Consider the following 21,575-nt stretch of genomic DNA (forward strand, 5'->3'; position numbering starts at 1 on the left):
GCTTGTCCTGGCGGCGGCGCAAGCTCTCTGATTTAAAGAGACATCGCACTGCCTGAACAGCTCTGGCTGCGCTGCGGCCAATCAGTGAGCTACTGTCCAGAGGAGTCAGACGCCTTACGGTAGCTTTGGGGGCCTTATATTCCGGGAAAGCCTTATGTTTGGGGGAGGCCTTATTATCGGGGATGTCTTATTTTCGGGGGATGCCTTATATTACAGCGAGAGGCAAAACTGGAAGTAGGTCTTATTTTCGGGGGATGTCTTACTTTCGGCGAAAGATGGTATGTATCTCAGCAGGGATGTCTTAAAAGAGGCTTTCCTCCTTTACTCCCTTGCAGTGGGAATGACTCTTGTAAGTTTGCAAACTTAATCTAAGGTGTTTGTGTATCTCCTTCATTCAAATATATCCCAAGCAAAAAACAACCCTCCAACACTCCTAGGTTCACATGTTTACAACTAAGATGATGTAAGACCCTCTTCTTCTCTGCCTCATGGGTAGAGTAGGAAGTAGCAGAGGTGGCAGAGAGAAGAACAGTAATGAAGAGCATGGAACAACTTGAGATTGCAGCCTGCTTCACTCTCCACCCAAGAGCCATAAGGAATAAAGCTTGTGAAAATCTTTTTTTTTTTAAATAATATTTATTCGGATTTTAAAAATTACAGAGAGAAAAAATTGAAAAAACAACAACAAAAAAATAAAAAAGATACAGAAAATACAATACAAAAATACAAACAGTTAGAAAAAAGAGAAAAAACAGCTCAAACCTTTACATAACTTTCTTTCCTTTGCTTATTTCCTTGACCTCCTCACACCTCCCTTTTTTGTATTCTAGTTCAATTAGATATTTCAGCAAATCCTTTCCAGCTTTATTTTTATCCTAATAATTTATCTTAATATACTGTAGTTTTACATTCTCGTCTTTCTCCAATTAAAGAAATCAATTTTTACCTAATCCTTTATATCGTTTCTGCTAAAACCACATTACTTCATTCCAACATCCTTCTAACATTCCTTAATTTTGCAATGTTTCTGTAAATAAACTTTAAATTTTTTCCAGTCTTCTTCCACCAACTCTTCACCTTGGTCTCGGATTCTGCCAGTCATTTCCGCCAGTTCCGTATAGTCCATCAAAAGCTTGTGAAAATCACTGAGGTTTGATACATTGGCACTGTTAATTAGCACAAGAGCTGGGCACACACCCAGGAGTGTTCCGCTAACTGTCAGGTCTTTCAGATGTGATCACTCACACATTACAAAGATGCATGTGTATTGCCATGTTGTAACTTGTTTTGGTGGGGAAAGGGCAACTGAGAAACATTTCAGAGTTTCTGAACCTCCAACCTTCCCCTGTGACTTCTTTTAGCCTTTCAGCAATGGACTGGTGACAGTGATGGTGCCCCAGCTGCGGAGAGAGAACAGCCTCCTCCTCTGGAATGTCTTTGACCTGAACACGCCGGTCCACACCTTTGTTGGGCACGATGATGTTGTGCTAGAATTCCAGTGGCGGAAGCAGAAGGAAGGTGTGTGACAGATGCGTCCTTCTCATAGTGGTCTCAGTGTGCCTGCTGGCTGTCTGGCCCACAAAGCACAGAGGTGGCTTTGCAGCTCAAAGCCCATTCTGGCTCTTTTCAGGCAGTGTATTTTCAATTGCATTGTGTCTTCTCTGACTTCCCTCTCTGTGTCATGTCTCTCTGTTCTTCAACTAGTTCATTTAAAATTAAATTGCAGTAACCCATAAGAGATTTCCCCCCCCCCCCCCATTCTGCAACTGTATTCGCTGGGGGGTGGGAATCTGTGATGGCCAAAAGAAATTGAGAATTCTGGTCTAACTATGCAGAGCAAAATGCCATGCATGACACAAGCAGGGAAAGGATATTGGGCGCTTGTGTCACAAATATTGGGCTTAAGCTGCATTTCACACGGTCTTCAATTTACCCATTCCTTTAATATCAAAGGAACATGGGCTGGTTTGAGCTCTTTGTATGTGATTTTTATTGAGTTTCGAAACAGGTGAAATCAAAAGAGTACATACAGAAGTTGGTCTACAAGCAAAACCCAACATTGCCAGACATCATACAAAGATAATTCTAAATTCACCCTTCTCCCTCTCCCCCACCCTTGAGAGAGCAAAAGTACAAAAATGTGGGCCAAACATCTCAAGCAGAGTACGGAGATAGTCTTCAAAATACCATACCATCTCAAAAGAGCCAGAGTTTAAACTCTTTAATCTGAAATGCCTTTCAGGATCCAAGGACTACCAGCTGGTCACCTGGTCTCGAGATCAGACACTTCGGATGTGGCGAGTTGATTGCCAGCTGCAACGGGTAAGTGGCAGGTGGCATAGTCTTTCCTTTTTTTGTTTTGCTCAAAGTTGCAGATGTCAGAAACCAAAAAACATCTATTTTCCAGCTAAATTGTCAGGTATTTCCTGTTGTCCTGGGTCCCTCTCCTGTTGCGGGGTTTTCTTTCTGTGCTTTTGTATCAAACCTCTTTCCTGTTCCTGACTTTATGGTGGTTTCAGCAGAATAAATCAAGCAAGTGGAACCCACCTTGATAGTATCTGGATCAACCCTTTGCACTGGCAAAATCTCTTAATTCTGATAGAAGTTCATCACCTGCTTAAACATCAGCATGGAAGCACCATTACACTAGTGTCCTTGGTCAACGTCTTCATCCCACTGCTTTTAGAGTCAGGAAGCATTCCCTCAATCTAACCTACAGCTCCCTCACCAAAACCTGGGCCCTTTCTCCTTCCCTTTGGGGCCCTGGTCAAGAGCTGCCTGTCGTCTTTTGGTGGTGGAGGTGGTGGTGGTTCAGCAGTTGTGAAACACATAACTGTGTCCTTGTATCTCCTTTCCTCTAAGCCAGCATTCCTCAAACTGCAGTGTAAGCTCCCCTTGCCCCCAACAGGAAGGGAGCATGCAAGGTGTGCCAGCAGGGAAGCTGTACAGTTTTGTCCATCTTTGCAGATGATAAACCTATAAGCAAGCAAGGCTCAGGGTTTCCCAAAGTGTGGGTGGTGATCCCTTTGGGATGGTTGCAAGGAAGCAATAATGCAGGTGAGGTCTCTTGTGAGAATGTTGAAATGCAGCCAGGAGAGGGAGCATATTGGAACTTACGGGGAAAAGCTGGTGTGGAGGTTATATGAACCAGGGCAAGGGTTATGTGGGAGCTTGGAACAAGCAGCGTGAAGCCAGTGAGGTCTCTAGACAGGGATGGCGCAGAAATCCTAGCCAACTTGGAACTTGGGTGGGCATGTTTTCCAGTTGCACCATGTTTGCTGTGCCGCATCCATGGCATGCTCTGTTTCTGCTTTGCTGCATTTGCTGCTTCTTGTTCCAGCTGTGCTCCAATGACCTCCTGGAAGGGGTGGAGGAGCTCATCGATGGGATTTCTCTCCTGCCAGAGCCAGACAAGGCCCTGCCTTCCCAAGACACTGAGCCCCAGCAAAATGCCAACCATGGAGAAGAGGAAGGTGAGGTGAGGGGGTGCCTGGGTGGTTCGTGGAGCTGGCAGACTCTTCTGTGCCTTGTTTTGCATGTCACTCTGAGGAGGCCTCCCTTAACCATGTCCCATTCCCTCCCCGTATTACTATTATTAATTCATAAATTGAATTTAAAAACAAAAATGGAAGCAATAGTATTCCAAAACAGTTAAGAGACTCCAAAAACAATTACAATTAAGAAGAGTTTGGATTTGATATCACGCCTTCCACTCCCTTTAAGGAGTCTCAAAGCAGCTAACATTCTCCTTTCCCTTTCTCCCCCACAACAAACACTCTGTGAGGTGAGTGGGGCTGAGAGACTTCAAAGAAGTGTGACTGGCCCAAGGTCACCCAGCAGCTGCATGTGGAGGAGCGGAGACACGAACCCGGTTCCCCAGATTACGAAACTACCACTCTTAACCACTACACCACACTGGCTCAATTAAGAACATCTAAAAGTAGTTACAGTTTAAAACATTCTTGCATCCAGTGATCTCAAGGTTGCTAGGAACAGTGGTCTTCAGCCATGCACCTGGGTAAATAGGTATGCTTTCTAATTCCTCCAGAAAAATAATAATGTTGGAGACAGGTGTACCTCGCTAGGGAGGGCACTCCACAGCTGGCGAGCCATTACTGAAAAGACCCTGTCACAGAGTCAGCCCTGCTACCCCTGGCTCTATCTCTGTTAGCTGCCTTGCCCTCCACCCAACAGCCACAGTGGGCACCAGCCACCACTGCAACCACCACAGATTCAAAGGCAGTATGTCTACAGAGAAGATTATCAGCAACCGATCTGTGCTGAACAAGCAGAGCATTTTGCAGGCAAGGGGGTTTCTACTTCAAAAGTAGAGATGGTACATAAGTTGCTGAAAGCAATTAAGCCATTGGTCTTCAGTGGATGCTACACAACATGCTCTGGTGGAGGGGGGGGGGAGAAGGGGCACTTGTTAGTGAACAGAGTCTTCAGTGGGTGTTTGAACAGCATAAAAGGGAGCAGGCAAATGGGTGGGAGTTGCACAGGTGAGGCTCCACAACATCAGGAAGGGCTTGAGTTACAAAGACTTGCCTACAGGAGTTGCCTACTCTCTGCAGGTGGCAACTGAGTTGCATATCTGGGCTTCAACCCTAGAAGAGGGTTTGGCAATGGCAGCCCTTGACTCATTTTAGGCAAAGAGAAGAAGAGGTGGCAGAAAGTGTGAGAGGGGGACGGACAGAGGGGGTGGTAGAAAAAGGGAAAGGGGTCTAGCTCCACCCTTTCCCACTTTTTACCCACAGCTGGTGTTCTGTAGACCCTGACAGAATGCTGCTCTCAGGAGGAAAAGTTCTCCACTTCAGCCTTAAAAACACTGCTGAAGTATCAGAGCTTCAAATAGTCCATCAGACTTCTATGAAGGAATAATCTTCCTGTCTGCCCCTGTCTAATTCCACTCTAATTCTCTCCTCATCACCCCCAAATGCCTGGCACTTTCAGCTTGTTGTCCCACCTCTTTCCACTTTCTCTGACGGGGAATGGGAGGAGGAGGGCACAGATCCTCAGCACTGCCTTCTCTCCCTGACAGCCTTGAAAGAAGACTCCCAGAAAAGTCTCCTGGTGGGGAAAAAGCTGGACCAGCTGGGGCTGCCTCAAACCTTGCAGCAGGAATTCTCTCTGATCAACGTGCAGATCCGAAACGTCAACATGGAGGTAGATGAGGGAGGAGCCATGTTCTCCTGTTGGGTGTGCTGTTGCTTGAGAGGGTAGAATTTGCAACACTCTGCTGGGTGGGGATTGTTTGCCCTCTTCTGGCAGACTGTCTTCCTTGGGCCACCATGACTCTCTCCTTGACAGGCCAAGGGAATGGTCTGCAGAGACTTCCCTGGCAGGGTTGCATCCATGATGCCCTCACTTTCTGGAGTATCTCTTAAGCAGAAAGCAGGGGAGGGGGGAGAGAATGTGGAAGCAGCCAGCCCAAATACTGAGTTGCATCCAGTGTTCTTACTTAGAATAGACCCATTGATATTAATGGTCATGACTCATTGAGGCCCCCTGTTTTTAGTGGATCTGCCCAGAGTAGATCTGTGACATTGTTTTCAGCCATCCTCACCTTGAGCCCCATCTGTTTTTAGACTGCTCTGGTGGTGAATTTGCTTGTTTCATTATAAAATACAGTTCATTTACTTTTCCAAAATTGCTTTAAGCAGTATACAAAATCTGTTTTTGAAGTCTAAGGAAGAAGATACATTTGTTAAAACAGATTGAGCCTTCAGGCAAGAACTTCACTTAAATTATTTGCTAAGTACGCACTTTAAGTGTAGCAACAACAATAGCAGCAGTTTACAAACAATATGTCAGGAGTGCTCTGATGGTGTTTCCTGCTTGGCAGGGGGTTGGACTCGATGGCCCTTGTGGTCTCTTCCAATTCTATCATTCTATGAAAAAGAAATGTAACTTGGAAACTTCTGTGATAATAACAATAATGATGATCAAGAGAGGCTGGTTTATTAGGGTGAATAGGGCACTGCCCCACCAAGCTTGGTCTCCCACAGCCAGTCAGCCCCCCAGGCAACCTCTTTCTTACAACTAGTCTAGATGATAGCACTGGCTGTCAACTTCCTCCTTAGTCTCCGTGTTGACCTTACAGAACTCAGCAGAAAGGAGGATGGGGACAATTCCAGAACCACTTGGCTCAGCCCACCATTTGCTCTGGTCTCCTACTGTTGCTCTCCCTGCCTTCCACCAATAGAATCCAGTTCCAATGGGCACCAGCCACCACTGAGGATGATGATTATTGCAGGGTCCAGGTTGAGTCTGGTCCCCTTGCGGACCTCCACTGTTCCTTGAAGTAGGTCAGAATTGGATCCACTAACAAAATATTCTCCTAACATCTCCTCTGTTCCTCCATTGGCTTTGGCAGATGGATGCTGTAAATCGTAGCTGCACCGTCTCTGTGCACTGCAGCAACCACAGGGTCAAGATGCTGGTGATGTTCCCTGCTCAGTATCCCAACAATGCTGCCCCCTCCTTCCAGTTTGTCAATCAGACCACCATCCCCTCCACCATGAAGGCCAAGCTGCTGAAGGTGGGTCTGCAAGCGAGCAACTCTGGCAGGTGGGGTGGCAGAAGGATGTAGAGGTCCGGGAACAGGGAGGGTCTCTGCATTGGCTGCCTACCCATGAATTCTATCCCAAGGAACCCTCAGTCCTGGAGCCTTGATCATTGTTTGAGTGTGTGGAGAAGCTGGGTGTGTGTGTGTTCATGACCCAAACTATTCACATCGTATGTGGGGACCTCTTGCAGATCCTGAAGGACACTTCCATGCAGAAGGTGAAACGGAATCAGTGCTGCCTGGAGCCCTGTCTGCGCCAGTTGGTCTCCTGTCTGGAGTCTGTTGTGGTAGGAAATGGCTTTCAGCACCAACCTGTCTTCTCATTTTGCCCTAGTCTCCTTGACCTTTGTTTGGAAAAAAACTCCTAGTATCCCTTTTTTCTTTACAAATCCAGAGCGCTTTACAACAGATTTTAAAACTTGTCCATAGTAGCTTTCCATGCTTTCAGTTTTTAGCATTGTACTGGTAAAGCAGAAGCATAGAAACCACATTGCACAGAGGTGCCAAAATTTGCTTATCTGCAGGGAGGGTTTCTGATTCTCAAGCTGGCTGGCCCTTGTCACTGGTATGTGGGTTGCTGCCGAGGCTGGGTAGCAGGTTTCTCATCTTATGAATGTTCTGATTCCTGCTTTGGAAAACATTTTGTGCCACTGACAGGAAATGTTCCTCAAACCCAAAGGCGGCATATTCCACTGCCCTCTTCTCCTTTCTATAAACCAGGCACCAGTCATGCAAGTTGCATGCTCTGTGGCAGACTGAGGACTGGGATACCAGGAATTGCACCTCTGCTGTGGGATTTGGAAGTGCTTTGAAGTCCCCATCTAGAAGTGCCCTTAAGTCTTAAGAACTAAGCCCTGGTTGGCCACAAAGTGTTCTTCTTTGGCCTTGTTCTTCTACCACTGTGGCAAATGCTTTCTGATTTAGGAAGAGAGCCTCCTTAGGGACCACAATAGAAAATGGCAACAACAAATGATGTATCTGGGTTCATTCTGCTGCCTTCCAGTCCTAAGAGACACCTCTCCATTGGCTCTGTGCTTTTTCCTTTTAAAAGCAGAAAGCTGACTGGCGTTGAGTTTCTGTGTGTGGTGACAAGACACTCAATTCCCACATGAGTAGCGTGATTGCAGGCCAGGGGGAATAGCAGCCCTGCTGTACCTTGCAGTTAAAAATACACAACGATTAGGGTCCCTAGATAATAGTGCATGCAAGACAAAAAGATCAAAAATATGAAAATGGTACTGTATTAAACTCTTAAGAACATGTATATGAAACAGTGATACATAATGTTGCAGTTAAACAACAGGATAGTATAATATATATATGAGCTCAACACCGGTTGAAAGTCTGTTTTGTCTAATTGGTTGTTTTCAATTCTGCCTGATAAATCTACTATCCTTAGGTAGAGTAGTAATGCTACTCCCATGTTCCTTCGCTTTAAACATGGCAAACTGGGAAAGTTTAAAAAGGGGACCTGGCTGACCCTGCAGGCCTGCGCAGCAATGTAGGAAAGTGCCTGATCCCAGCTCATACTGTGTCCATCCATCCTCATTTTGCTTCCTGTAATTGGCAGCAGCCCTCTGGAGCATCAGACAGAAAGAGCTTTCTGGGATAGCTTTAACTGGGGTTGCCAGAGATAGAACCTGGGCCTGCCTGCCTGCAATGCATGCACTCTAGCTTAGAGCTATGCCCCCTCCCTGACATATTGGCATGTTGGTGTTTCAGGACGAAAGCCCTGTTGTCAAGATGATGGGCTCCATGCGTGCAACTCTTAATCTGTTTTCTGTTTCAGAACCAGGAGGACAGCTCCTCCAGCAACCCCTATGCACTCCCAAACTCCGTCACGCCGCCCTTGCCAACTTTCCCCAGGGTCTCGAATGCTTACGGCTCCTATCAGGATTCCAACATCCCATTTCCACGCACCTCTGGAGCCAGGTTTTGTGGGGCAGGTTGGTAGACTCTTAAGCATGTGAAGCTAGAGAAGGGCAGGGAAATGGTCAGGGCTCCCAGCTCGAATCTTATCAGAGCTTTCCACCAAGAGGAGAAGGGTGTGAGTGAGTGTGGCAAGGGTACACTACTGTGCCCTCACCCCCTTTCCCTTCGCCTGTGCAGCAAGCTGTTGCTACAGTGCTGTTGCTGCAGCATCAGGAAACCTGCCCTCAAAATGAAGGAGGCAATTTACGAGGTTTGCGGACAACCCTACAAACAAATTGACATGATTCTGGGCATCTAGAAATCCTTTGTCTTAAAATCTTTGTTTCCAGGAGTGGAATAGAATTGGCAGCTTTGCAAAATAAAAATAAAAATAATTTTGAGTGCATATTCTAGGTTTCCAGTTCCAGGATTAGGTTCCCTTTCCTCCAGTTTATTTACTAATCTGTGTATATAGCAAGGGAGTAAATTTCTATGTATTTCTTTAAAAAAGAAAACCTGTTTGAGACAGAATAAGATTTATGATTTTTGTCAGGGAGTAGGGAAGGCTTGGGTGCTACACTGGCCAAAGGAGTTGCATCCTACCAAACACCGATTTTAAGCCCTTAACAAATTTGCCCCTCAGATTTGCTGAGTAAAACCTGCATTGTTATAAAACAGTTCTTTCTTGTAAAGAAAAGAAGAAAATGGGTAGAATTGCCTAATCTTTAGCAAACTGGTAGCATCTTAAGAAACTAACCCTGAACAAAGCCCAAATTAGAGCAATGGTATTCAGACTTCTGTGCTCAGGGAGCAAATTCCCCACCCATTTGTCAGCTTTGGAATCTTTGCATGTGGACAGGAATTCTTGACAGCATTCTAGACTAGAGTGCAACCTCCCCCCACCCCCCTCCTTTGATTTCTGGGCAGTTGTGGGAGCATGATAATGCTTGGCTTATTATGTGTCCCTAGGCTAAAAATGAGCCATGCGTTTGACATCTAGTATAGAAGTTGCAGGTTGGACAGATTACTTGAACTGTGTGATTAATTCTGTCTGCAAGATATGGGGGAAAGGAAAAGTGCAGCAAGGGGTCAAAGCCCCTGGCCATTGGAGATCTTGGCTGGCCTTGTGAGATTCTATATAGCCTTGACCCCAGGCTTTGCAGTACTGCATTGTGTGCTTGGCCAGAATAGACACAGCCCTGATTAAAGCTGCCTTCCTGTGGGAAGACCATCCTTTCTAACTATAGAAGTGGTGCCAATTATTACTTTGGAAGCTGTGTTCTTCAGTGCAGGATCTCTCATCTTCACAGGGTACTTGGTGTACTTCACGCGACCCATGACGATGCACCGCGCAGTCTCCCCTACAGAACCAACCCCCCGGTAAGTACGTGAGTAGCTGCAGGAAATGACTGTTGTGGAAGCCATCTCAGCAGCAAGAGGTGTGCTCATGGCAATGCCCAGGCTCCTCTTCCTCTTCTCTGAATGAGGGAGACGGAGTTTTAGTTTTGGCTCCGTAGAAACACATATGCTTTGCCTATAGAAGGTCCCAGGTTCATCCCTTGGGCTCTCGGGTACCAGGGCCAGGAAGAATCTGTTCCTGAGACTTTAGGAAAGCATTATCGCCCAGAGTAGACTGTAGTGTGCTAGATAGAACAGGGGTCACCAACATAGTGCCCACAGGTACACATGCACCCTCGGAGGCCTTCCCAGGTGTCCATAAGTTCCCTTCCACTGCTGAGAATTTAGTCTTGAAAGAAACATCCTATTGTATAGAATAGGTTGTAGTGTGTGTGATGCTCCCATAATAGTTTCTCAGGTTTGCAAATGTGCCCACAGGCCCTAAACCTTTGGCGAACTCTGGGATAGACCAACAGCCTGACTGAGTTTATGAGAGTTTCCTATGCTTCTGCTGTGCCCTTTGCCTCAATCCCTGCTTCCTGTGATGCTGCATGGGACTGACTGTTAGCTCAGCTTTCAGGAATGTGTATCTTGTGTTCAGCTCCCTGTCGGCCCTCTCAGCCTATCATAGTGGCCTCATCACTCCCATGAAGATTCGTACAGAGACCCCTGGCAACCTGCGCTTGTACGGTGGGAGCCCTACACGCAACGAGAAGGAGCAGGTCTCCATCAGTTCCTTCTACTATAAGGAGAGGGTAAGTGTATGGTCTGTGGAGCTTCCTCGCTGCCTCGTTTCCAGCCTTTTACGCTTGTTGGAGATCACTGCCCTTAACAGCACTCTTGCTGGGTGGAGGGCAGGATTTGCCTGTCCTATAACAGAAGCCCAAGGATGAGCTGTGCTGCTGGCTCTCTTTGGGATGCTCTTGATTCTAGATGATGCTTCCTTTGTTAGCATTATGCCTTCACTTACTGGAAAAGGCCAGCTATCTGTAATTAGGGACTTGTCCAGCTGCTAGGTTTTTTTATGCATCTGAGTGGTTCTTGGGTGGGCCATGCAAGAATTCTATAGGGGTGCCTGACAGCTCTGTGGATTTCTGTGTGTAAGCAATCTGGACTGACTGTGTGGCACAAGAGGGCAGGCTTTTTACACTTGGGTCACACTGGGGACCATCAGGGAGCGTGAAAATCTGCCAACCCCCTGGGTTGCAAAGGCCACAATGTTGCCTCCTGCTCCCCGCTTACTTGTGAGCTGGGCTTGTTGACTGGCTCATGCTGAGCACCTCTACTTGCCAGAGATAATTGGTTAGGTGTCCCAGGGCAGACTTACCACATCTAGTCCCTTCCACTTTAGAAGAGCTTGAATGGCCCTTATTTAATGAAACCCCATAGGACACAGCTGTGACTACCTTCTTGGCAGAGCAGAGTTCCCCACGCCATCATATACAGTGGCCTAAAATGACAATCTTGAGAGTGAGCCAAAAAACACTTAACTGAGCTGATGCACTTAGAATCGGGGTTTGGGGCTCTTTGAGCTGGTCGCATTAGGCTCAACTTTCCCAGCGCTATCAGCAGTTAGCAGCTTTGCAAAACCTAATGCAGCAGAAAGAGACCCTCTCCCCAGTGTGGCATGTGCCACTTTGAGCCAGCCAGGTTCCCTGAAGGCTGAGTTTGCAGGGGTCTCATTTTGGAAGGAGTCTTTTGCTCTTGAAGCTGTATCTACTCTTGCCTATTTTGGGGCCTTTCGGGGATTGAAATGCACAGGGACTGGGAGGCCCAACTGACAGGGTGGTTTTATAGTGATGAAATAAAACAGAGTTGCACAGGGCTTTTCCTTGTTGCAAATCCCTGTGCTCTTGGGTCAGTAATTGAGTATATAATCTGAATCATGGGAAGCATATTGTAGGGAAGCAGTGTGTGAAATGCCAGCACCCCAGAAGCTATCCATGCTGCCTGGATAGGTGGAGGGATTGGCACAGGTTGACGGCTCTTCACATCTGGATGCTGAGCATTTGCTACGCACTGATGGGGGTCATCTGAGCTCCCTTTCTTAGCAGCTAATTATTTCCTAGGAATTTGTGTGGGTTAAATTAGCCACAGGGGAAAAGAGATAAGGAAAGGGAAACAACCACCTGAGGGGTGTAGCTAGCAGGACCTTCCTGCCTGTGTATTTGACTGCTCTGTGTCTTATAGGACTCAGAGGGCTCAAGGCCTCTGACCTCAGTGTCACTGTCAGCAGCGCTAGTTCCGTGAGACACTTCCCTTTCTGCAGTGAAGGAAGAACGGGTGGGGGACCTGTGCCCCTCCAGCTGTGGTTGGACTTCTGCTCCCATCTCCCTTGACCATTAGCCATGCTGGCTTGGACTGATGGGAGAGTTGGGAGTCCATTAACATCTGGAGTGCCACAGGTTTCCCTATCCCGGGAATAGAGGATTGATATGAGGACCAGCGAGGATTCGTATGACATCTTAGGGGAACTTGCTTCTGTTGTGCTTTTTGTGGGAAGTGATCATGAGTATGTTTGGTATGTAGAGGGCCACAGGTTCAGCCCCTGCAATGGCAGATGGCAGGCTTTTGTCTGCAACCTGGGAGAGGTGCTAGCTCTCAGAGTAGATAGCACTGTGTCACTCCTCTAGAGGGCAGACCCTTCCATCTTTCCTGTGCTGAATCAGAATAAGGAGGCTCTTGGCTGCCCTGGAATGGCACATCTCTGACTTGTCCAAAGCTGGCCTCTGCCCTTGGTGCAGCATGAGGCCCCTTGGCTCATGAGTTTCTCAGCTCTGTGTTCTTTTCTTCCTCTTCTCCTTCTCTCAACGGCTCACCTTCTTCCCTCCTTCCCCACCTGGGCGTAACATTCTCATGCACAGATGTCGCCTTGCTCTGCCAGACGGCGTTGGTCCATACAAGCAATTAACGACTTCCCGGTACTGTTTGCTGTGTTACTGCTGCCCTTGACTAACTGTCCGCTCCCCATGGGCCCAAGAATAACCTGCCACCTGCCTGGCTTTGCGTAACCCAGACTGTAGCTGGGGAGGACAACTGACTTGGGTGGGAGGAGGAATCAGGGCAGTGGGAGGGAAGGCATCCTGTGCTTATGTGAGGTGGTACTTCAGAGTCGGTTGTGTTTTCTAGGACAACCAGGATGATTATATAGCTTTAATGCTTGGTGCTAATTGGAGCAAGATAATACTCTGCCTTGGTCAGACCCCACCTGGAGTCCCGTAACCAATTCTGGGCACCACAGTTTAAGAAGGATATTGACAAGCTGGAGTTTGTGTAGAGGAGGACGAGCAAGTTGATAAAGGGCCTGGAAACCAGGCCTTATGAGGAGTGGTTGAGGGAGTTATGGATATTAAGCCTGTTGAAGAGAAGATTGAGAGGTGATATTATAGCCATCTTCAAATATCTGAAGGGCTGTCACATGGAGAATGGAGTGAGCTTGTTTTCTGCTGCTTCAGAGGGGAGGACCTGAACCAGTGGATTCAAATTTCAAGGAAGTAGATTCTGTCTCAACATAAAGAAGAACTTTCTGAGAGTAAGAGCTGTTTGACAGTGGAATGGATTACCTCAGAAGGTCATGAACTGTCCTCCATTGAAAGTTTTTAAACAGATGGATGGCCATCTCTCAGGGATTCTTTAGTTGTGATTCCTGCATTGGATTGGAGTAGCCTAGGAATAGGCTCTCTGACAGGGATGTTGGGTGGGGAGCTTCCTTTTTTCCATGCAGTATGTGGTCTAGGCTATAGAAACAAGCTTCTTAAGAATGTTGGCCCTGGCAAGTCCAGAGCTGTTAAGGGTGTTTAAGAGGCCAAGCAATCCTCTGTTTCAGATCTTGTTTGTGCCATGAACTCACTAGGAAAGCCTTAGGCAAGTGTGTGCCGGCCTCCTGGGCTCTGCTCCACATCTGCAAGACAAGGATAATAACAATACTGACCCTACCTTTCGGGGTGGTTGCAAGAATTATCATATGCTTGCATACGTGAAGCCCTTTCAACCACCGACAGCATTAATAGGAATGCCAGTTGTTATGCTCGCTCTTTATTTCTATGATAATAATTTTGTGAAAGATTCATTGGAAATTCCTGGTGCAATCCATGTGGTGCAGTCCATGTGGATTGCAATCCATGTGGCTGTTCAGATCTTTGGTCCTCTGAGGATGGGGCTTGGGTGCCCTCTAGATCCCTGCCCCTCCTTGGGAGAGCAAACTCTGCAAAATAGGTGAGCTTCCCTAATTTACATAATTTCTACAGAGCATTTCATTCAGCTTGCCTGTGTCTGAAATATGCTTTCCCCCTGTGCAACAGTGGTTGGGGTGTAGGGTAAGTAAGTCTGAGGAGGGGGTGTTCTTTCCAGAACCCCCACCCCACCTCACTATGAAGTCCTTCATCCAAGCCACCATTGCCATCATGTGTGAGGAATGGGTTCTCCTTTTGGGGGAAAAGCCCCTAAGCCTTTTGCAGTAGTATCAGTGCTGGAAGGAGTGGAACAATGTAATGCTGGAGCTATGACGTTGAGGAAGGAGATGGAATTCATGTAAGGAGGACTCTGTGTACAATTTGAAATCATCTGAGGGGGGAAAGTGAGAATGCCTCCTGCAATACTTTTGAAAAAAGGATGGAAATACAGGAAGCGGGAAATCATTTTTCCCCTAAATGACAAAGATGGAAGCCCATGGCCCCAGGAAATGGAATTGGAAGATATGGATACATCTTTAGGGGCTGTGAATTAATGTCTACATAATTTGTTAGCAAGCCCTGATAATACTCACAAGTGTAGCATAAGGCTGAGTCAGCAGTTAGACTCGCCAGTAGACCCATCAAGTCAAAGCAAGTATTTCGCCTTCCCAAGTCTATGCTGCTAGTGCCATCCTTACCAGAACTCTAAGCAAGGTGGCAGCAGCTAAGTTGCAACCAACATTGGGGGGTGACATCCCACCAGGCCTCCTGTGGGGAGGGGGCTGAGTCCTATTCCAGCAGACATTGAGGTGGGGAGCTGTAGAGGCCTCAGCCCCATAGAGTTGGCAGGCCTGGGCAGCAAAGACATTGAGGGACATATTTTTTTAATAAATTATGAATATTGTCTTATTATATAAAGAATAAGGACTGAATGTCTTTTTAAAGTCTGGAGGTAAAGTTGTGAGATTGGACTAGAGGAAGATTAAGGCTTACTTATAATAACTGGACAAACTTTTGGAATTATTGGATGGGAAGGAAAAGGAATGAACCTGCGGTGCCTGGATTTAATATTAGGAAAACATCAGCTAGCAGAGGGAATAACTGGACATTACTCTGGATTGAACACTGGATTATTATGAGGAATTTTTGTTGACACAACTGAAAGATGGATAGTTTGAAGTCACACTTACACACACACGTACACTCTGTTATTATTCTTATCTCTCTGTCAGCTTGCTTCTTTGTTTTGTTTCTGTTTTTATTGTATGCTGAAAAGTCTTAATAAAATTATATTTTTAAAAAAGGAATGGATCCCCCTACCAGTCTCTCCTTCCACATTAGGCAATGGGCTTTGGTGGTGGTAGCAGAGAGCTGGCAGGAGGAGAGTCTTTTCTTGCCCAGGGCCAGTTCAACTGAGACTGTCTTGTGCTCTGGCTGATGGTGGTAGAGGTAAGCACCTGCAGGGGCTACCGTTTCATATCAGCCCCGGGGTGGGGGGCATTAAGGGAAGCAGTGTGGTATCCCACTCCCTTCCCCAAACACACATTGCATGCATCCAGAGCACATTCATAGTACAAGGTTAGCGTGATTCAAGTGATAGTAGTACCTCTTTGAGGTCTATATCTTCATCTGCACCAGTGATGGGGAGCCTTTGGCCCTCTAGATGTTGTTGCACTCCAGTTCCCATCAGCTCCAGCCAGCATGGTCAGTGGCTGGGAATGTTGGAAATTGTAGTTCAGCAACATAGGTCCATAGATTCCCTGGCTCTGACCTATGTGTCTGAAACTTGAGATGCAGCCTGAGATACCTGATGTAGTATAGTCTACTTCGCCACTTAATTCTTGCTGAATGTGTGGACTTAGGCCTAAGCCTGCAGACCTGAATAAGTAGCTCCAAGTTCCAGCTCTGCCATGGAGCAAAATGTTGTGCCAGGCGGCAATTTGTGAACCTTATTTTTAAGAAGTGATGAGAATTACTAATCGGTGATGCTGCTAAGTTATTTGCATGGCAATGGTTGAGTCATAAAGCTCCATTGCATTGTGTTGAGGGAGAAGAAAACAAAAAAAAATTGTGTGCATGCGTGCGCACACACAACTTCTAAGCGGCAGATCAGGGCAAATGATATCTGTATTCCTAGTAGCCAGAATGCGATAACCAACCAGCCATCCTGATTGATTGCTGTGTCTTGTGTCTCTTGTTTGCTGACTGTAGGTGATCAGGGCTTTGCTTTGGATACTGGCACAGAGAAAGCAGAGTACTGTGGGACCTCAGTCTCTTTAACTGACTCTGCCCTCCCTTCGCAGACCAGTTTGATTTAGGGGTGAGCTAACATTATTTGACATAATATGGGTGCAGTGCAGATTCTTAGTGAAAAGTTGCTTTTGAATTCTTGACCCCTTGACGTATCAGCTGAGGCTTCATCCATCTAAAGTGCTGCTAAAGGGAAGTGTACACGAGTCACTAGAGGGTGGAAGGATTTCATAGCCCCACACCCTGCTGATTGTGCAAATATCCCAGCGGTTGCTACAAAGTGGTTGGTGGCTTATTCTTGGGCTTGCTTCATGTCTATATATCCATAACCAGTTGACATGGCTCCTCTCTCCCTTCCCGTGTGCTGGTGCAGTCCATCAGCTCGTTGTGATCTCGTTGAGTGCAGTTGCCGCTTCCATCCCCATCCCATGACATCCCTCTTCCTGATGCTTAGAAGTTGAGGAGGTTGCTTGGCCTTTACATTCCCTCTGTGGCTCTTTTGCTCTATCAAGTCACTGAGTCTGTATCTGGCCAAGCCTTTGCCAAGCCGGTGCCCTCCAGGTGTTTTGAACTGCAACTCCCATCAGTATGTTTCTCAGGGCTGAATGGAGTTGCAGTCCAAAACACCTGGAAGGCTTGTCAAATGCTGATCTGGATTCCATTTGATTGCATTGCAGTTCATAATGAAATTGGAGGTGTAAGCAGCCTGTCCTTGTGTCTTAGGGCAGCTGGTTACAGCATAGTAGCCTCCAAGCAATGTTGAAAACAGGGTGCTCTGTGGGGATGGGGTACCAGTGTTACATCACCAGTAACAGCTAAGCCAGACCAGGACACTTGCAGCTGATGTGGTTAGTCATTAGCATGTAGTTCAAGAAAGTTCTGAAAGTCACATCTAGTTTGACCCTCATATTAAGCATACATTTTTCCTCTCCCTTATGTCTGTGGAGACATATTTGAAATCGTACCCTATGGAATCTCTGACACCCAAGTGCAAGAGAAGGGGACAGGCAGACTTCAGAATAAAATGACTGAAAACAACCAGTCTTTATGTGTGAAATTTGCCTAGTTTGGAATAAGTTGCAGAACCCTGCTTTTCTTTCTCTCTTTAGTATAGAGTATACACAGGCTTTTGTGTTTGCTTCTGCCTGAGCAAAGTGGCCTGGGGGACTCCCTGTTCAGCATGATCTCCAAGTCTCTCATTCCCAGTTTGTTCTAATCCTCGATTTTGGTCTCCAAAGTGAGTGTGTGGAATTGCAGGCTGTATAGTCTGTATGAGAAAGAACTCGTGCCCCCCACGAGGCACCAGTATGACTTTGCTTGACTTTCCCCCTCTGAGATCATAGAGCCCCCTGGGCCTCTGGCCGCTCAGGGTGGGAAGCTTCCTCTGCAGATGTGTTGCTGTGCCAGTGCAGAGTTTGTCTCTTGAGTGCTCACTTTCTCAGGGTTCGCTTTCTCAGGGTTGTGGTCTCTCCTTCAGGCTTCAAATCCCAGAAGTTCTCCTAACTCACAGCTTTTTAAATAGCTGGCGAGAGGTGCATGAACCATAACTGGCTTTGTGCATTCCTCTGTGCACCCACCCACCTCCCTCCCTACACATTTTCCCCCTATAAATTCTGTTTTGCTCCGACAAACAGCTTTGGATGTTAATGATTCGTGCAAATAGGGGAACTTCAAGGGAATTGCGCTTTTGTGTATTTGCATGTATTATTGCATCTGCAACAGGGACTTGCACAGGAGGAGGGGTGGGAGGCAGGAATTCCCTCTATTAGGTAGAGGTCATGTGTCGTTTTATTCTGTGAGAGATGCACCAAGTCACCACCTTGGACATTAATGGCTTGATCACATGCAGTAAGCACAGCTTGATCAGTGTTGCCTGGACCTTTTCAGCCAAAGTCCCTCTGAGAATGAACTTGGACCTCATGGCTTCCATCTTTCCCGACTCTGCATGTGTCTCCCTTCCCCTTCACCCAGTAGGCAGCTAGAAGCAAATCTAAGAACTAAATGGGAAAACGTGGCCAAAGGAATGAGTGAAACCGTGGACTTGAGACAGTCTTTGTGGCTGTAAGCACAGGGCACGGCTAGTTTGCTTGCAGCCCATGCTCTTGTTTTGAAAGTGAACGTTGCCTGTCCTCCTGGTACAGCGTTTCCTGCTGTGTGGCCTCTGCCAGGCTCATTCCCTTCAGCTCTCATGAAGCACAGCTGTGTTGGGAGTTGTATTTCTGAAGGGCACCAGATTAGCAGAGGCTGCTTTCGTGCCAGGCTGGCCATGCACCAGCACACCCTACCTACTCATGTGGCCACAACCACTTGGATTCTAGGAAGGTCTCCTTTTTCCAAATCTTTCTTACTTTCACTCTCCATATGCCACATGGAACATACCTTCTACAGTCAGATTGGTGGCTGGGACTATGCCTTTTCCACAAAGGTTATACAAGGATTAGCTTGTTACTTCTGTGGTAGAGCATCTGCTTTGCCTGCAAAAGGTCCCAGATTCAATCCCTAGCATCTCCTGGTAGGGCTGGAGGAGTTCTCTGTCTGAAACCCAGGAGAGCTTCTGCCCGGTCACATTAGCCAGATCAATGAAGAGCCTGACTCTCCATAAGGCAGCTTCCTGCTTTAGCTGCCTCTTCTCTAGGCTTTACCCACTGAACTCGACAGACCTTCCTTCCTTCTGTTCTTGCTGCTGTCTTGACTGCCTTTTATCAAGTCTCCCTGTGTATTAGCTGCTCATGTTTGCTTGGTTGGTCCTAAGGCAGAGCTTCCAGGGCCGTGGGCTGAATGTTCTCCTTCCAAAGCTTCCCTGCCTGCCCTCAGTCTGCAGTCTTTCTCCCTCATCACTGCTTTTAAAATGCTGCTCTGTCTACTGCAGAAATCCAGGAGATGGAAGAGCAGCAAGCGAGAGGGGACAGATGCTGCCAACCGGCCCATCAAAGCTGCCGGGAAAGTGATCATTCAGGATGTCTCTTGCCTGCTTCCTGTTCACAAATTACTAGGGGAGATGTACATGTGAGTACCTGGGCCACATGTGCAAGAAACTCTGTGTGGCAACTCAGTCTTCGGTACTGTTCTGGGGGACAGGTTGAGAACTCAGCCTGTGATCCTATTCTGCACTTTCTGTTGCAGGCCTTCACCCTATCAGGACAGAAAGTCTGTCCCTGGGCCGCCTACAATCCTGAATTCCTTCCTCCAGCCCACCCCCTGCCTTTTGCAGGCGTGCAAATAGCCACTTGCCTGGTTGTCTGTGGTGAGCTTGGTTGCCCCCAGCTGACCAGGCAAATCCACATTCTCTCTTTTAGCCTTAAAGAGCTCCTGACTGTGATTCAGGCTGTTGGGCCTTCTCTTCCTAGAAGGAGGAAAGCAGGAACCCTGAACCCACTTCCAGAGCTCAGTCTTTCATTCAAGGAATGCTGTGTTCTGGAGACAGTGCACTGGAGTTCACTCCTTCCAGCTTTCCAGCTGTACTACTGTATAGCTTGGGGTGGGGAGGAGAGACAGCCTTGTATCTCTCTTCTGGCCTTTCTTTCTCTGTCACTCTGGCAGAGAGATCTTAGAGCTTAGTGACTGCTTTGCACCCTGCTGTGTTTCCAAGCTAGGAAATGGCAACAGCGGGCTGAGGTGCCTTGAGTGCTGTGTCTCCACCTGTCCTGGGCAGAAAAAGAAGGTAGATTCAGTAACTAGCCACTGCCCAAGTTGTCTGCCAACAGTCATCCCCCCACCCCCACCCTCGATCTCAACAGAAGAGGAAGGGAAGCTGCAGAGCTGGCCTCCAGTGTTTTTGTCTGGTTGGAATCTGTCTTTGAATTGTTAAAATGCCTCTTGCTTGTTGGGTGGTGGTGGTGGTGGGCTTCAGAAGCCTCTGTCTTTTGCATGGCTGAAATATTGACTACAGCACACAGGTAAAAGCTCCACCCATTGCTCTGCCCCATCTTTGTCTCTGGCCTTACCCACCACCAGCCTTCAATTCCAGTAAGATTGCCTGTGAGGGAATGCAATTCTCTGACCGAAAAGGTTCCCCACTCCTGCTTTACATGAAATATGGAAAATCGGGCCAAGCCTTTGAGAGTGATGTCTCCCCCACTTGTGCATCACCTGCTATTCTTGTCCTTCAGACTGAACGTGACTGACATCCAGGAGACCTGTCAGAAGAACGCTGCCTCTGCCCTGACTGTGGGACGCAAGGATCTCTTGCAGGTACTTTTGCTAGCCCAGCGAGGCATCTCCCATCGCTTTGCAATATTGTCTGGGGAGCATCTTGACTTAGGGAGCAGCAGAGAGTGGGCCAATGGTCCAGCCTGAGCTTTTTACTCTCTTCTTTGTTGCTCAGCTACTTGTCTTCTTCTTTCCCCCATCCCTCTTCTAGTGGCCCCCTCTCTTCCATAGGTGGAATTACACCATCCATGCAACATGGAGCTATGTATTTCAGCAGACAACCTTCAACCCCTTCCCTACAGTGTTACCGCTTGCTTTGTGGGCTGCACAGCATGGGCATCTATGTGTGTGTGTGCCCATCATCTGCTCCTTCTTTTCCAGGTCTGGTCACTGGCCACAGTAGCAACTGATCTCTGCCTTGGCCCAAACTCCGACCCAGACTTGGAGACCCCCTGGGCCCAGCATCCATTCGGCCGCCAGCTCCTGGATTCTCTGTAAGCAGCTGGAATAAGAATCGGGGGGAGGGTGGGGAAGAGGCGAGGACCCAAAGGCTTAAACAAAACAGTGCCTTTTATTTTCTTCCTATTTTTTTTCTGGGTGCCTCTTGGGTGTTGAGTGGTTGGTCACCTATAGTAGTGGGTGTCAACAGTTTCTGCACTCCCAGTTTGGGGATCATTGAGGTCATCAGGAATCTCTGCTTTGGCTGCAGCTCCCTCAGCCCTACCTAACATGTGCTGTGGGCAGGTAATCCCATCAGTATTATGTTGCGGTGTAAATAAATCCTATCGGTCTGCCCTGAATATTTTTGCAATTGGTTTTGTTGGATGTCTCTCGGTTCTCCTGTTATAACAGAGGGAGGGAGAGAGAGTTATTTTGCTATGCCATGCAACACTTCATTATCCTCTCTCACAGCTGGGTGGGGAATCTGTGGTCTGCCAGATGCAGGGAGATCCAGTTCCCATCACCCGTGATCATTGGCCATGCTGGCTGGGGCTGATGGGAGTTGTAGTGCAACCACTTCGGGAGGGCCACATGTTCCCAATCCCTTCATCTGTGGTATCCCTTGTCAGCCATATTTTGTTCTCAATTAAAAATACACACTCACAAAAAAATTACTTAGCTTTTTG

The 21,575-nt window shown here is 47.4% G+C and overlaps 1 protein-coding gene across 3 annotated transcripts in view; it reads left to right on the top strand.

Annotated features, from left to right (window-relative positions):
* WDR59 (WD repeat domain 59) overlaps window positions 1–21,575 on the top strand; it is a 44,507-nt gene that overhangs the window by 17,957 nt on the left and 4,975 nt on the right. For 2 of the 3 annotated variants that reach the window (XM_079989061.1, XM_079989063.1), the window contains 13 exons: window positions 1,362–1,518; window positions 2,243–2,322; window positions 3,341–3,473; window positions 5,042–5,166; window positions 6,377–6,541; window positions 6,760–6,855; window positions 8,358–8,514; window positions 9,790–9,859; window positions 10,479–10,632; window positions 12,742–12,798; window positions 19,169–19,305; window positions 20,409–20,490; window positions 20,830–20,942. In XM_079989061.1, the coding sequence (XP_079845187.1) occupies window positions 1,362–1,518; window positions 2,243–2,322; window positions 3,341–3,473; window positions 5,042–5,166; window positions 6,377–6,541; window positions 6,760–6,855; window positions 8,358–8,514; window positions 9,790–9,859; window positions 10,479–10,632; window positions 12,742–12,798; window positions 19,169–19,305; window positions 20,409–20,490; window positions 20,830–20,942 (1,526 nt within the window). The remainder of the gene's footprint in view (window positions 1–1,361; window positions 1,519–2,242; window positions 2,323–3,340; window positions 3,474–5,041; window positions 5,167–6,376; window positions 6,542–6,759; window positions 6,856–8,357; window positions 8,515–9,789; window positions 9,860–10,478; window positions 10,633–12,741; window positions 12,799–19,168; window positions 19,306–20,408; window positions 20,491–20,829; window positions 20,943–21,575) is intronic. The other variant, XM_079989062.1, reaches the window with a different exon arrangement.

The sequence above is a fragment of the Podarcis cretensis genome, assembly GCF_951804945.1.
Source record: "Podarcis cretensis genome assembly, chromosome: 8".
NCBI classification, from domain to species: domain Eukaryota; kingdom Metazoa; phylum Chordata; class Lepidosauria; order Squamata; family Lacertidae; genus Podarcis; species Podarcis cretensis.